The sequence below is a fragment of the Carlito syrichta genome, unplaced genomic scaffold (assembly GCF_000164805.1).
Source record: "Carlito syrichta isolate Samal-C Ts95f unplaced genomic scaffold, Tarsius_syrichta-2.0.1 Scaffold236456, whole genome shotgun sequence".
In the NCBI taxonomy this organism is placed as follows: domain Eukaryota; kingdom Metazoa; phylum Chordata; class Mammalia; order Primates; family Tarsiidae; genus Carlito; species Carlito syrichta.
This window is the reverse complement of record NW_007180552.1, coordinates 254,994-267,757: the sequence shown is the minus strand read 5'-3', so window position 1 is coordinate 267,757 and position 12,764 is coordinate 254,994. Positions and strand designations below refer to the sequence as shown.

Genomic DNA, 12,764 nt, shown 5'->3' with positions numbered 1-12,764 from the left:
TCCAAGCATGTGCTGTTAGTCCCTACACTACATTGACTCCCAGGAGAGAAGGTCCAGCGTTTTCAGTCAGCACGTTCTGCCCACTTTTTCCTATTTCCCTCTCCCCTCACGTTCCCTTTCCGCCTTCAGGTGTCCTTGGTGCTCTCAGCTCTCCAGGCTGGGAACAAGGGGACCCAAGCATGCATCACGGCCGCCACTGCCGTGTCTGGGATCATCGCCGACCTGGACACCACTATCATGTTTGCAACAGCGGGGACGCTGAATGCAGAGAACAGCGAGACCTTTGCCGATCACAGGTATGGGGCTCCTGGACAGGAGGAGGGTCAGGTTGGCCAGCTCTGAAGCTCAGGGGGGTTGGGATGCTGCCTGGAAGCCAGAAATGTAGTTATCTATTTTTATCTCAGCAAGATGCTCAAGTGGGAAAAGTGAACCACATCATCAGAATAAGCCCCTTTTGCCAACTGTAAACACAGAGTCATGTGTGAACTTTGCCTTTGACAGCCCTAAATCTAGCTGGCTCCAGAGGAGAATGGCTTTTTAAAATTTTTTTATTTTTTGAATTGGAGTCTTAACTCTGTCACCCAGGCTGGAGAGCAGTGGCACACTCAAAATCCACTGCAGCCTCGAACTGCTGAGCTCAGGCAGTCCTTCTGCCTCAGCCTTCCAAGTAGCTGGAACCACAGGCGCGTGCTACTATGCCTAGCTAATTTTTTGATTTTCTATAGAGATGAGTTCTCGCCATGTTGCCCAGGCTAGTCTCAAAGCTCTGAGCTCAGGCAGTCCTATCACTCGGCCTCCCAAAGTGCTGGAATTATAGGCGTGAGCCACTGAGCCCAGCAGAGATGGCTTTTTTATCTGTCGCCTCCCAAGCCAGAGAGCCATTCCTTGGACCGTTGACTGGCCCCAAAAGGACCGGGAGGGACAAGACAGGTACACTGAAATTTCACTGTGTTTTGGAGAGTGGGGCTCAAAGCCCACTCTCTCTGCCAGGGTTGCCTTGAGAACACTGGCTCTTTAGCCAGTCCTCAAAGGCTGATGCCGGGGCCTCTCCATTTGCTACCAGGGAACCCCACATTCTCCCCATATGCCCAGCACCTTTCCTCCTCTCTTCAATCCAGTAGCTGGGCTAGGGAGAAGGTTCCCAGTACCCTGTCATCCTTTCCTTAGCCTAGCCTCTTGGACTCACATTCATGGACAAGGTGGGCCAGCCCATGTATCTTCACAGTCCCTGTGGTGATGAAATATTTTAAGGGCTAGTGGGAGCCACAAAAAAGAAGCTGATGTTTCAGTTCACTGCAGTGCGGGGGAGGGAAGCCCAGGCTGGTGGGGCTGAATCTTTCATTGACATCTGTCAACCAGTTGGCTCTCTTCTCCCCAAGTCTGCATATGTGGAAGGTGAGAGCCTGCTGGTACAGGGAGGCCGAACACACTCCTCTCTGCTTCAGATCCCCTTTAACAAAGTACTGTGTGAGGGACTTCTTTTCCTTCCAGCCGCAGGCACTCAAGTTTTGCCCTTTGTCTCTTCACCTCTCCTGTACCCTCCCCTTCTCAGGGAGAACATTCTGAAGACAGCCAAGGCCTTGGTGGAAGACACGAAACTGCTTGTGTCAGGGGCCGCATCCACTCCAGACAAGCTGGCCCAGGCAGCCCAGTCCTCTGCAGCCACCATCACTCAGCTGGCAGAGGTGGTCAAGCTGGGGGCAGCCAGCCTGGGCTCTGATGACCCTGAGACCCAGGTATGGGTGGGACCTAGGGAATGTGTCCTCTTCTTCCTTCCACAAACACTGCACACCAGGTCTCAGAAGGGGCCTAGGACAAAACAGGAACTTTTAACGTGTGAGTGTGTCTAGTTTGAGGAGCTGACAGGCAGCAGTTATCCAAGCAATATAGTGAGATAGTGACATAGACTGTAGAGGTGGAGAGACACTACACATTTGCGAGGAATCTAGAAGGAAGACTTGGCCAGCCGTGAGGAAGGACTGAATGCAGTGGGCCTTGAGAGAGGGGTCAGTTAATGCTGGCTCTGCATGCAGGCCAGGCAGCGTGCAGGTGTTCCACGCACCAAGGTGGAGTTCCCTGGAGGGAAAGCCAGTATGGCAGGCAGCAGGTGAGTTGGCCTGGGGCGTGTTGAATTGGAAGTGCCAGAGAGACACGCAGGTAGGACTCACGAGTGGGCAGCAGCCTGCTCGGGTGTGGGGCGGTGAGACCAGAGACCATTGCCATAGTGATAGCAACGACAACCACACGAGAGGAAACACTTGGAGTGCCCGGAGAATGGGATCAGGACAGAGCCCTGAGGAAAATCTCTAAACTTACTCATTTTGCGTACCTGAAACATTATACTCACTGATGAGTAACTCCTCATTTTCCCCTAGCCCCCACTCTAGCACCCACCCTTCTGCTCTGCCTCTATGAGTCTGTTTCAGATACCCAGTATAAGTGGAGTCCTACAGGATTTGTCCTTCTGTGACTAGCTTCTTTCACTTAGCATAATGTCCTCAAGGCTTTTCCATGTTATCACAAATGGCAGAATTACCTTCTTTTTTAGGAGAAGATTAATACTCCATTAAATAATGATGTGCCAGTAGTTATTTAGTTGTATTAAACCACCTTTTCTTTATCCACTCATCCCCTGATGGACACTTAGATTGTTTCCACGCTTCAGCTAATGTGAACAGTGCCGCTGTGAGCATGAGAGTGCCAATATCGCATTGAGATTCTGATTCCAGTTCTTTTGAGTAAAAATACCCAGGAAAGATAATACTAGATCATATAACAGTTCTGTTTTATTTATTTATTTGTTTGTTTGTTTGTTTGTTTATTTTGGAACCTCTGCCCTGTTTTCCATAAGGCCATACTGCCTTGAATTCCTACCAGTCGTATGCAAGACTTCTAGTTTCTCTGCGTCCTCATCAACACTGGTCTTTTTTTTTTAATTTGGTAAAGGCCCTCCTAACAGATTTAAGGTAATATCTCATTGTGGTTTTGATTTGCATTTCCCTGAGAACTGGGGACATGGAACTTCTTTTCATATACCTGTTCACCATTTGCATGTCATCTTTGGAAAAATGTCTATTCAGGTCCTTTGCCCATTTTTTAATCGGGTTATTCATTTCTTTTGGCTGTTGCTTCAGGATCTTTTTGTTTTGTTTTGTTTTGAATCAGAGTCTCACTCTGTCACCCGGACTGGAGTGCAGTGGCACACTCATAGCCACCACAGCCTCGACCTGCTGGGCTCAGGTGATCCTTCTGTTTCAGCCTTCCAGGTAGCTGGAACCACAGGCATGCACCACCTTCTGGTGATCCTTCTGTTTCAGCCTTCCAAGTAGCTGGAATCACAGGCATGCACCACCACACCTGGCTAATTTTTTTTATTTATTGCAGAGACAAGGACTCACAAGTTGCCCAGGCTGGTCTCAAACCCCTGGGCTCAGGCAATCCTCTTGCCTCCACCTCCCAAAGTGCTGGGATTACAGGCATGAGCCATTGCACCTGGCTTATTGCTGTAGGATCTTAACTCCCAAATTGTCTAAATATCCAGAAGCATCCACTTCGAATGAAATCTCACATAAAAATCCCTTCGGAAAAATGTCCCCACTCATCGGTGAGCTGTCAAGTGACTGGGATGGGACAGCGTTTCCCGGATGGTGTGGATGCCGGCAACAGACCTTTGCTTTCTGTGCCTGTGTGTCCTTTTGCTACCCCTCCTTCCCTGCTGTGATCTCGAGAATCAGTGTGTTGTCCATACACATCACAGCACTGAGGATTCAGAAGGTTGATCGGGGTTCCTGTACCCTACAGGCAAGAAGGCACAATGGTAACAGGCAGGAGGTGGACAACCGCCGCAGTGCTGAGCTGGCAGTCGCCTGGGACTCTGGAATCTCTGACATGTTTCCACATCTGTGATCCCAGTTTATCCCTACAGCAATCTGATGGGATAGAGGGGGCTAGCTTGCTAATTCCACTGTTGATGAGGAGCCAGAGAGCATGATGCATTGTGGTGGTTAAAACTGTGGCCTTTCAGGTCACATAGACCAGAGTCTGAATCCCAACTCTGCCACTCCCAGGCTCTGTGAGTGTGGACATAAGAATTGTAGTTGTTCCCCCTTGGAAAGACAATAGTGAGGATTAAATGATACCGTGTGTGTAGAGTGCTTGGCTCAGCGCCTGAACACTGCCCTCAATACAGGGAAGTTGTTATCATTATTATTACTGAAATAGAAGTTGTTATTGGAGCTACTGGACTGAGAGCACTTAAATGCAATGCCCAGTATCATGTAATTCCTGTCTGTGGCTGGTACTTCTGACGCCAAGTCCAGCCCACTGGAAAGGTGATCTGTGGCCTCTGCGAAATTAGAAAAGCAAACGTGACTAATTTGTCACATCCAGGTTTATGTGGGTACACACCTGTGTCTTCATTCATTCCACTGGCATCTGCCAAGTGCCTGCTGGGTGCCAGGCCCTGTTCTGAGCATGAAAGGAAACAGAAGTCCAGGCCAGGCCTCCTGGAGCTTGCATCCAAGTCAGGGAAGACAGACCATGTTTAAGTGAATACATGACCAAGTAGTCCCACGTATTGAAAAGTGCATGAAGAAGACGGTGACCTGACAGTGTCAGGTGGACCTGGGCCTATAGCTGGGGGTAGGCAAGGCCTCTGAGGACATGACACTTGAACTGAGGTCCAAGTGATGTAAAGAGCCGGGTCCCAGTTAGAACGGCAACAGCCAAGGCCCCAAGCAGGAATGAATGGAGATTTCCCCTGGGGAGGGCAGGCCAACCGTGTACCTGTAGCATGCCGAGTGAGGCCAGGAGCTCTACGAGAGACAGCTGGGGAATCCGGCAGGCTGTCTTGAAGGCCCCACAGGCTGGGATGAGGTTGGGGTTTTGTTCTCCATGTTGGGGCACCAGTTCGGGGGCAAGTGGTAGCACCTCTCTGGTGTCTGCTTAGCTGCCTTTTTCCTGGCAGGGTTGCCAGCCAGGGGCTTGAAACATGCTGTATGTATAGACCAGCTCCCCATGCTGGCTCACCTTCTGCCTCCCCTGGGAGTCTGCAAAGTTCCAATAGGATCTCCAGGGGTGGCTTCTGGGAGGCTCTGCCACACTGCCAGCATTAGAGCCCTGAGGCAGAGATGGTCTTTTTCTGGTCCCCTGTGCCCCTGGTGAAGTCAGCAAGGGAATGCATGGTGCCTGCTCATCTGGGCTCTGACTCTCTTTCAGGTTGTGCTAATCAATGCCATCAAAGACGTGGCCAAGGCCCTTTCCGACCTCATCGGTGCAACCAAGGGAGCTGCCAGCAAGCCGGCCGACGACCCCTCCATGTACCAGCTCAAGGGGGCCGCCAAGGTAGAATGGGGCTTGTGCTGGGGACACACACATGCAGACGTGCAGTGAGAATGGGTGCCTGAGCTCCCTTCTCACTGGGAGGAAAGAGAGGGCTCCGCAATTGGCATTCAGTCTGAGCGGAAAGGAACAAGGACTGGACCTCACGCAGTGCACTCTCTGTTTTCTCTCTTCCTGTGTAGGTGATGGTGACCAATGTCACCTCCCTCCTCAAGACTGTAAAGGCGGTAGAGGATGAGGCCACCCGGGGCACCAGGGCGCTTGAGGCCACAATTGAATGCATAAAGCAAGAGCTCACGGTAAGGAGGCCACTGTCACCTCCCTGGAGTCCAGCCTCCAAGAGCTGACCCCAGCACTCCTCTGAGATTCTTTGTACAATGATGTTTTACCTAGAACCCCTGAACTAAGGGGCCCCTCACCGACCTGCCAGTAACTTTGTGTCACTGAGGCCCCAGGTGTCACTGGGTTTGCCTGGGATCGATTTGTAATGGTAATCAAGGCGTTCATTGAAATATGTCACTTAGTACTATTCATGTTTTATTTATTTTTGATTCAAGGAATACAGATGCCGTTTATTAATGGGCCTGTTGCATGACTTGTTGAGTCCATTTACCCAAGTGATCAGCATGGTACCCAGTGGGCGGTTTTTCAGCCCTTATTTCCCTCCCTCCCCCTCCAGGAAGTCCCTGGTGTCTGTTGTTTCATCTTTATGCCCATGTGTACCCAGTGATTATTCCCCACTTAAAAGTGAGAACATGTGGCATTTAGTTTTTGGTTTCTGGAATAATTCACTTAGAATGATGACCTTCAGCTGCATCCATGTTGCCGCAAAGGACATGATTTTATTCTTTTTGATGCCTGCATAGTATTCCATGGTGCATATGTACCACATTTTCCTTAGTCAGTCCACCATTGATGGGCACCTGGGTTGGTTCCATGTGTTTGCTACTGTGGATGGTGCTATGATAAACATACGAGCGCAAGTGTCTTTTTGGTAGAACAATTTGTGCTCCTTTGGGAATATTCCCAGAAGCAGGATTACTGGGTTGAATGATAAATGTATCTTGAGTTCTTTGAGAAATGTTCAAGCTGTTTGGCAAGGTTGCCAAGAAAAGGGGACACTCATAAACTGGTGGTAGGGATGTAAATTGGCTCAGCCCTTGTGGACGATTCAGGTTTAATTCCACGAAAGTGCCGGCACAAAACCAAAGCATTGCAGAAGACCCCTGGCAAAAGGGAAAGTGAGTTTGGCTGTTCTTACCCACCTTGGGTTTAAATCGTGTATACAGTATGTAGCATCTTGATTCACGTTGCTGTTGGCAACAGCTGATACTGCTGCCTGCACACATGCAGCATTTGAAGTCAGAGGATTGCTGTTGGCAAAGCCTGGCTGCCTCTGCCTGAGACTCTTCCCTTTAAAATCAAGCTCCCGACCAGGTGTGCTGGCTCAAGCCTGTAATCCCAGCACTTTGGAAGGCTGAGGTCAGGAGATTGCCTGAGCCCATGGGTTCTAGAACAGCCTGGGCAACTTGGAGAGACCTCATCTTTACAATAAATAAAAAAATTAGCCGGGCATGATAGCACACACCTGTAGTTCCAGATACTTGGAAGAAGAAGGCTGAGGTGGAAGGATCGCCTGAGCCCAGCAGATCAATGCTGGGGTGGCCGTGAGTGTGCCACTGTACTCCAGCATGGGTGAGGGAGTGAGACTCCAACTCAAAAAAAAAAAAAAATCAAGCTCCCTTCTGGTCCAGTCGTCCAAGCTGAGGGCACTGGGCCCTGTCCTCCTCTGCCTTTTTCCGGCATTGCAGAGTGAGAACACCCTAGAGTGACTGTGATACGGATGTTATCTGCTGTTCTTTTGTTCCCATGATGGCTATAGATGGACTCATTCTAATTCCTAAAATAGATGCTGAAAATGAGTGGTTTCAAACCGACATTTCTTTTTTTTTTTTTTTGAGTTGGAGTCTTACTCTGTCGCCCAGACTGGAGTGCAGTGGCCGTTCCCGGCCACCGCAGCCTCGACCTGCTGGGCTCTGGCAGTCCTTCCGCCTCAGCCTTCCAAGTAGCTGGAACTACAGGCGCGCGCTACCATGCCCGGCTAATTTTTTGATTTATTGTAGAGATAAGGTCTCACCACGTTGCCCAGGTGGGTCTCGAACCCGCGGGCTCAGGCAATCCACTCACCTCAGCCTCCCAAAGGCATGGGATTACAGGCTGAGCCACCGAGCCTGACTGACATTTCTTTTTAATAGGAGATCTGATCTAAGATTCACCTTTTTTGGGGGGAAGAGGTGGTTACCTGTCTTTGCAACAAGTTGTTTTGTACCTATAAAGGGTCACCTGTGAGGGCAACCTGAGGGTCAGCAGTTGAAACAATAGCAAAGTAATTCCCCTGGGTGTTGGTGACAGGACCTTGCGTTCCCTTGTCATGTCGTTAATGAACTTAGTCTTGGTGGATGTTGTGCTTAAATCATCCTTTAAAGGAGAAGCTAAAAAAGTATGGGAGCAACTCAGGAGCTGGTGGCGCCCTCCGGCTCCACTGCGTGGCATTCGCCTGGCTGCACGGGCTGGGCATTTCCTCCTTGAAGTCTGGACACAGGTTCTGACATGCGTGGGTAGGCATAATGGTAGCCAAGGGAGGGATTTGAAATTTGGGGCTATCCTCGGAAACTACAGACGTGTGGTTATTCTAAGTATGCCAGCATGATTTGAAATTCACCCAGATTCTGAGTTTCTGCAGAGCATGGACCACGAGGGCCACATTTGTATGGAGGATTGTCCACGTGGTCTCCATTCCACAGCAGCATTCAATGGTGGAGCTGGGATGCAGGGTCCTGAGCTGTGTAATTGCAGTTGCCCATCTTTGGGGGGTAGTGATGGTTGGCATTCGATGGGGTCACTGACTGGGCCCTGCCTTCTCCTCAGGGAAGCTTTTCCTGCTGAGACAGGGCTGCCTGGTGCTGAAGACAAGGCAGCCCCACCTGGGCTGTCAGATCTTGTGTGCAGGGACAGATGCCCATTCAGCACACCGCCAGGCACCAGTCACGCATAGCCGATAAGGCAGATGGGCTTAAGCAGGAGTAGTGGCCTTCACTGACAGGGGCACTTTAAGTGGGATATTGACTTGCCATGGTTAATTTATGTCAGCTTCTCTAAGAGGGGCGTGTGGTGTTAAATAATTCACAGTGTCACCATGGCGCACTTGACATGAACACCTCTGCACCATTACGTGGTTATATTTGTAAGACAGGCCAAGGAGAAAAGGAACTGAGGCGTCATTCCCCCAGCCTCTCGCCCCTTCAAGAGAAGGGAGAGGTGAGCCTGGAGTGGTCCAGCCAGGTCCATCCCACCCCGAGACCTGCACCGGACTGTGGAATGTCTGGAAACTGCGAAGCACCGGCAGGGATAGGGGAAGAGAGCTAAGAGGCCACAGACAACCTTCCTGGGAGGGGTGGTGTGTAAATACTGAGTGTCAGTTCCTACAGATGAACAGGTGAGCACTGTGTCTCCTTCACCATACATGATTGTTCCCATGAATGCCACGTGCAAGTGTAGGAGGTTTGTCCATGCTAGAATCCCAAAAGCAAAAACGATATTACTCTACTCAAATTAAATTTCTAACGTTCTGCCAATTGACTGTTTCTTCCAGTGACTGGCTTGGTTTTCAGACACAGCTACCGCCTGGATGGAGAAGAACAAATGATTTTTGTCCTTCCGTTTTGATTTTTTTTAACCTTTAACCTCTCTGTTTCTGACTTTCAGGTGTTCCAGTCAAAAGAGGTACCTGAAAAGACATCATCACCCGAAGAATCCATAAGGATGACAAAAGGCATCACCATGGCAACAGCCAAAGCCGTGGCGGCTGGGAACTCATGTAGACAGGAGGATGTGATTGCTACTGCCAATCTGAGCCGGAAAGCCGTGTCCGATATGTTGACGGCTTGCAAGGTAAAGGCCTTGGCATTGTTTGGGCTGGACAGGTGGTTCTCAGTCATGAGTACATTGTTTGGTGTCCTTTGGAAAAGGGGAGGGCCCAGAACATGCAGAAGGGATCAGCTCAGCTCCTCAAACTTTGTAATAAAAATGCACGCTGAAGACAGCATGGGCCTGTCTTCGCCTGTGAGAAGCAACTCTCTTTGGCAGATTTGTGTTTGTTTGAAAGGGAATAAAGTCAGCTCTGCGGGCCTGATCCTCTTTCTAGTTCTTCCTGAGTAGTCAAGAAGCCTTCTTGCAGGGCATATGGTGGAACCCCGAGACTGCTAACCAGGGATCGCAGCACTTTGTTCCAGGTCATCCAGATGAACTTTTCCTGCCCTCCAGGTCAGCCGTCGGATGCTAGGAGAGGTGTGGCCATGAGGTGAGGCCACGAGGTGAGGGAGTAAGTCAGAGAAACACAACAGAATGGGGAACTACCTTTTTGCTAGACATCTTGGAGAATCTCCTCTGGTCCTTGGGTGGCTCATGGGAGTCTGCCCGAGCCTGTGCTTGGCAAGGGAGCCACGGAGACCTGAGCCCTGTGACCCTCATCTTTTATCTATTAAGAAAATGAATCCAGCTGGGCTTGGTGGCTCAGCCTGTAATCCCGTGCCTTGGGAGGCTGAGGTGAGTGGATTGCCTGAGCCCGCAGGTTCGAGACCCGCCTGGGCAACTTGGCGAGACCTCATCTCTACAATAAATCAAAATGAGCCGGGTGTGGTAGCGTGCGCCTGTAATTCCGGCTCCTGGTAAGGCTGAGGCGGAAGGATCGCCGAAGCCCAGTAGGTCGAGGCTGCGGCGTCCGGCAGTGGCCACTGCACTCCAGTCTGGGCGACAGAGTGAGACTCCTACGCAAAAAAAAAAAGAAAGAAAAGAAAAGAATCCTAAGAGCCCCCACATCGCCCTGCATTTTCCTGAGTGCCCCCAGCCCAGGCCTTCACCCTTCTCAGGACAGTCTGGCTCTGGGTACTCTGGCTTCTACTTAGTGATTGACTGATGAGCCCCTGCCATGGTGAGTGAGCCTGAAGATGAACCAGAAGCAAAAGGCTGGCTCCTGCCGCCTGAGGCCTGAGGGAATAGAGCTGTTTTCTGTGGTGAAGCGAGTTCTTTGCAGGTTGCCGCTGCACAATCCGACTCTTGTGACTTCTTGGTGGTTCCCCAGAAGGGGTAGGAGGATTTGGAGGTAACTGGGCAAAGTAGGGTGGGTGGGGAGCTGCAGGAATGTGTGTACAAGGACCTGGCCATGGGAGGGCTCCCTGGGTGTGATGGAGCGGAGAGAAAGAGAGGATGAGCTGGAGAGACAAGGGTGGGGAGGTAGAAGGCAGGTAGGGCCAAGTTCATGAAGGACTAGGGGCGCTAGGTCAGGAAATTGGGCTGTCTCCTAAGGCTGAAAGTATTTGCCATCTCGATGTGCTCAGTGGAATCTTCCCACTAGAAGTGATAACTTCCAAAGGGTCTATAGTTTTCATCAGAGATGGGTAGTTAGTTATCTAGCAAGATAGACCTAAAGGCACCTCACAGTTTTGGAAGGTCTGTCCTATGTATTCTGTCATTTGATCCCTGATAAGAAGGGTGAGAGTAATTATTTCAATTTGTCAGATGATAAAACAGGCTCAGAGAGGTTAGTATTAGCATAACCAAGGTCACACCGCTATTCACTATCAAAATAGTGCTGAAACAAGCTCTTTTAATTCCTCATCCAGTTTGTTTTCTGCTGTGCAGGGGCTTCCAGCCATAATGCTCAGTGTCACTGTGGTTGATGAGCTCCAGACACATTTGTCACCATGTCACAGACATGAAGGAGGAAAAGCGAACAGAAAAAAGATCATGGTTAAATGGGTTTTTAAAAATGGAATCCACCTCAGATTTCAGGGGAAGAGATCAAGTGAGAAGTGTGGCTGCTGTTGGCCCATCCTGACTGCTCTCTGTGATTTTGCCTCTGGATCAGACCATCTTGACTTTGCAGGAAAAAATAACAGCCAGAGTTCTGAAGACTGTATTCTGGCGACACATGCCAAAACCAGACTGCACATGTGTCACTGCTGAGCCCTGAGATGCCTGCTAGGACAGGACTTACTTAGCAGACTCACTAGCATTTCTGCTTCCTTTGATCTCCTGTATTCTTCACCCCTTTACAAAAGAGCGTCAGGCAGCTGGCCAGAAAAGGTGTGCATGCAGTAGGGCACATACCAAAAACCAGGGATGCTGGGTGGTGAATTAAGAAGGAAGCTTCATTGGCCCAGTGCTCACGTCTATAATTCCAGCACTTTGGGAGGCTGAAGTGAGAGGATTGCTTGAAGCTGGAGTTCAAGACCAACCTGGGCAACATAGCAAGACCTCATCTCTACAAAAAAAATTATTTTTGAAATTAGTCAGACGTGGTGGTACATGCCTATAGTTCCAGCTTTGGAAGGCTAAGGCAGAAAGATTGCCTAAGCCCAGAAGGTCGAGGTTGCACTGAGCCATGATCATGCCACTGCACTCCAGCCTGGATGACAGAATGAGATCCAGACTCAAAAAAAAGGAAGCATCATGTGCCAAGCAGAAGGGCTAAGCTTCCCTGTTTGAGCACTGCTTTGGGTCTGAGCATGATAGCCAGGGCAAATGTGGAGGTGCAGAAAGGTACATACTGGCTCATCTTATCAGAGTGGGAGAGTTATACTGCTTCCTTGGGCAAAGAGGAAGACTGGCCTGCACCGTAATTATCTTACATATTTCTTTTTGATCTTTCTTTCATGTGCATATGTCTGTGCTAGATATAACCTTGTATCTACTATTGTAACTAATGTTATATGATTGCTTCAATGTTGCTATGAGTCTCCATCACTGACTTTTTAATGACTTCACAATATTCTGTCAACAAATATTATCTTTCTCCTATTATCAAATTAGGCTATGTGCATTTTTTTTTTAATCATGATCTTTACCTCAGTGAACATTTTTGGGTATGTCTGTTTTTGTCTGTGCTTTGGGTTATTTCCTTAGGCAAGACTTCCAGAAGTAGAATTAGTGGGTGCAGTGGTATGAGATTTTAATGACGGCCAGATTGCTCTCCCAAAGGGTTCTGACCAAGTTGTAGAGCCACTCGCAGGGCATAAGAATACATCAACTTCCCCTCTCCCGCAACCCTGCATAAGGGCTTGCATGTGACCTACCAGAAATGATGTCCGGTAGCATCGCAGCCTGTGTCTTCCCACAGGGTAGACACGTCACATAGATGTGAGGCTCTGTGCCCCACTCCTGGGGTCATGGAAAGATGAGGGTGAATACAAAGTGAGCCCCTAGTCCTCAGATGAGTGAAACTTGACTCGTAAATGACCTGCTGGCCGCACAAATGAGCCCCGGGCCTTCCAGAGTTGTGGGGGTAGATAAGGAGAGAGCCCACAGGTGCTCACACCAACACCCCTTCCCCATGCCCAGGGAGAGGGACCTGAGTGGACCAGAAG

At 49.7% G+C, this 12,764-nt stretch overlaps 1 protein-coding gene across 1 annotated transcript in view; it reads left to right on the top strand.

Moving 5' to 3' along the window:
* The window catches only part of LOC103253539 (talin-2-like), an 81,105-nt gene that overhangs the window by 31,590 nt on the left and 36,751 nt on the right, over positions 1-12,764 (top strand). The window contains exons 10-14 of the mRNA XM_021709474.1: positions 130-296; positions 1,553-1,736; positions 5,218-5,343; positions 5,523-5,639; positions 9,106-9,291. Of these exons, the coding sequence (XP_021565149.1) occupies positions 130-296; positions 1,553-1,736; positions 5,218-5,343; positions 5,523-5,639; positions 9,106-9,291 (780 nt within the window). The remainder of the gene's footprint in view (positions 1-129; positions 297-1,552; positions 1,737-5,217; positions 5,344-5,522; positions 5,640-9,105; positions 9,292-12,764) is intronic.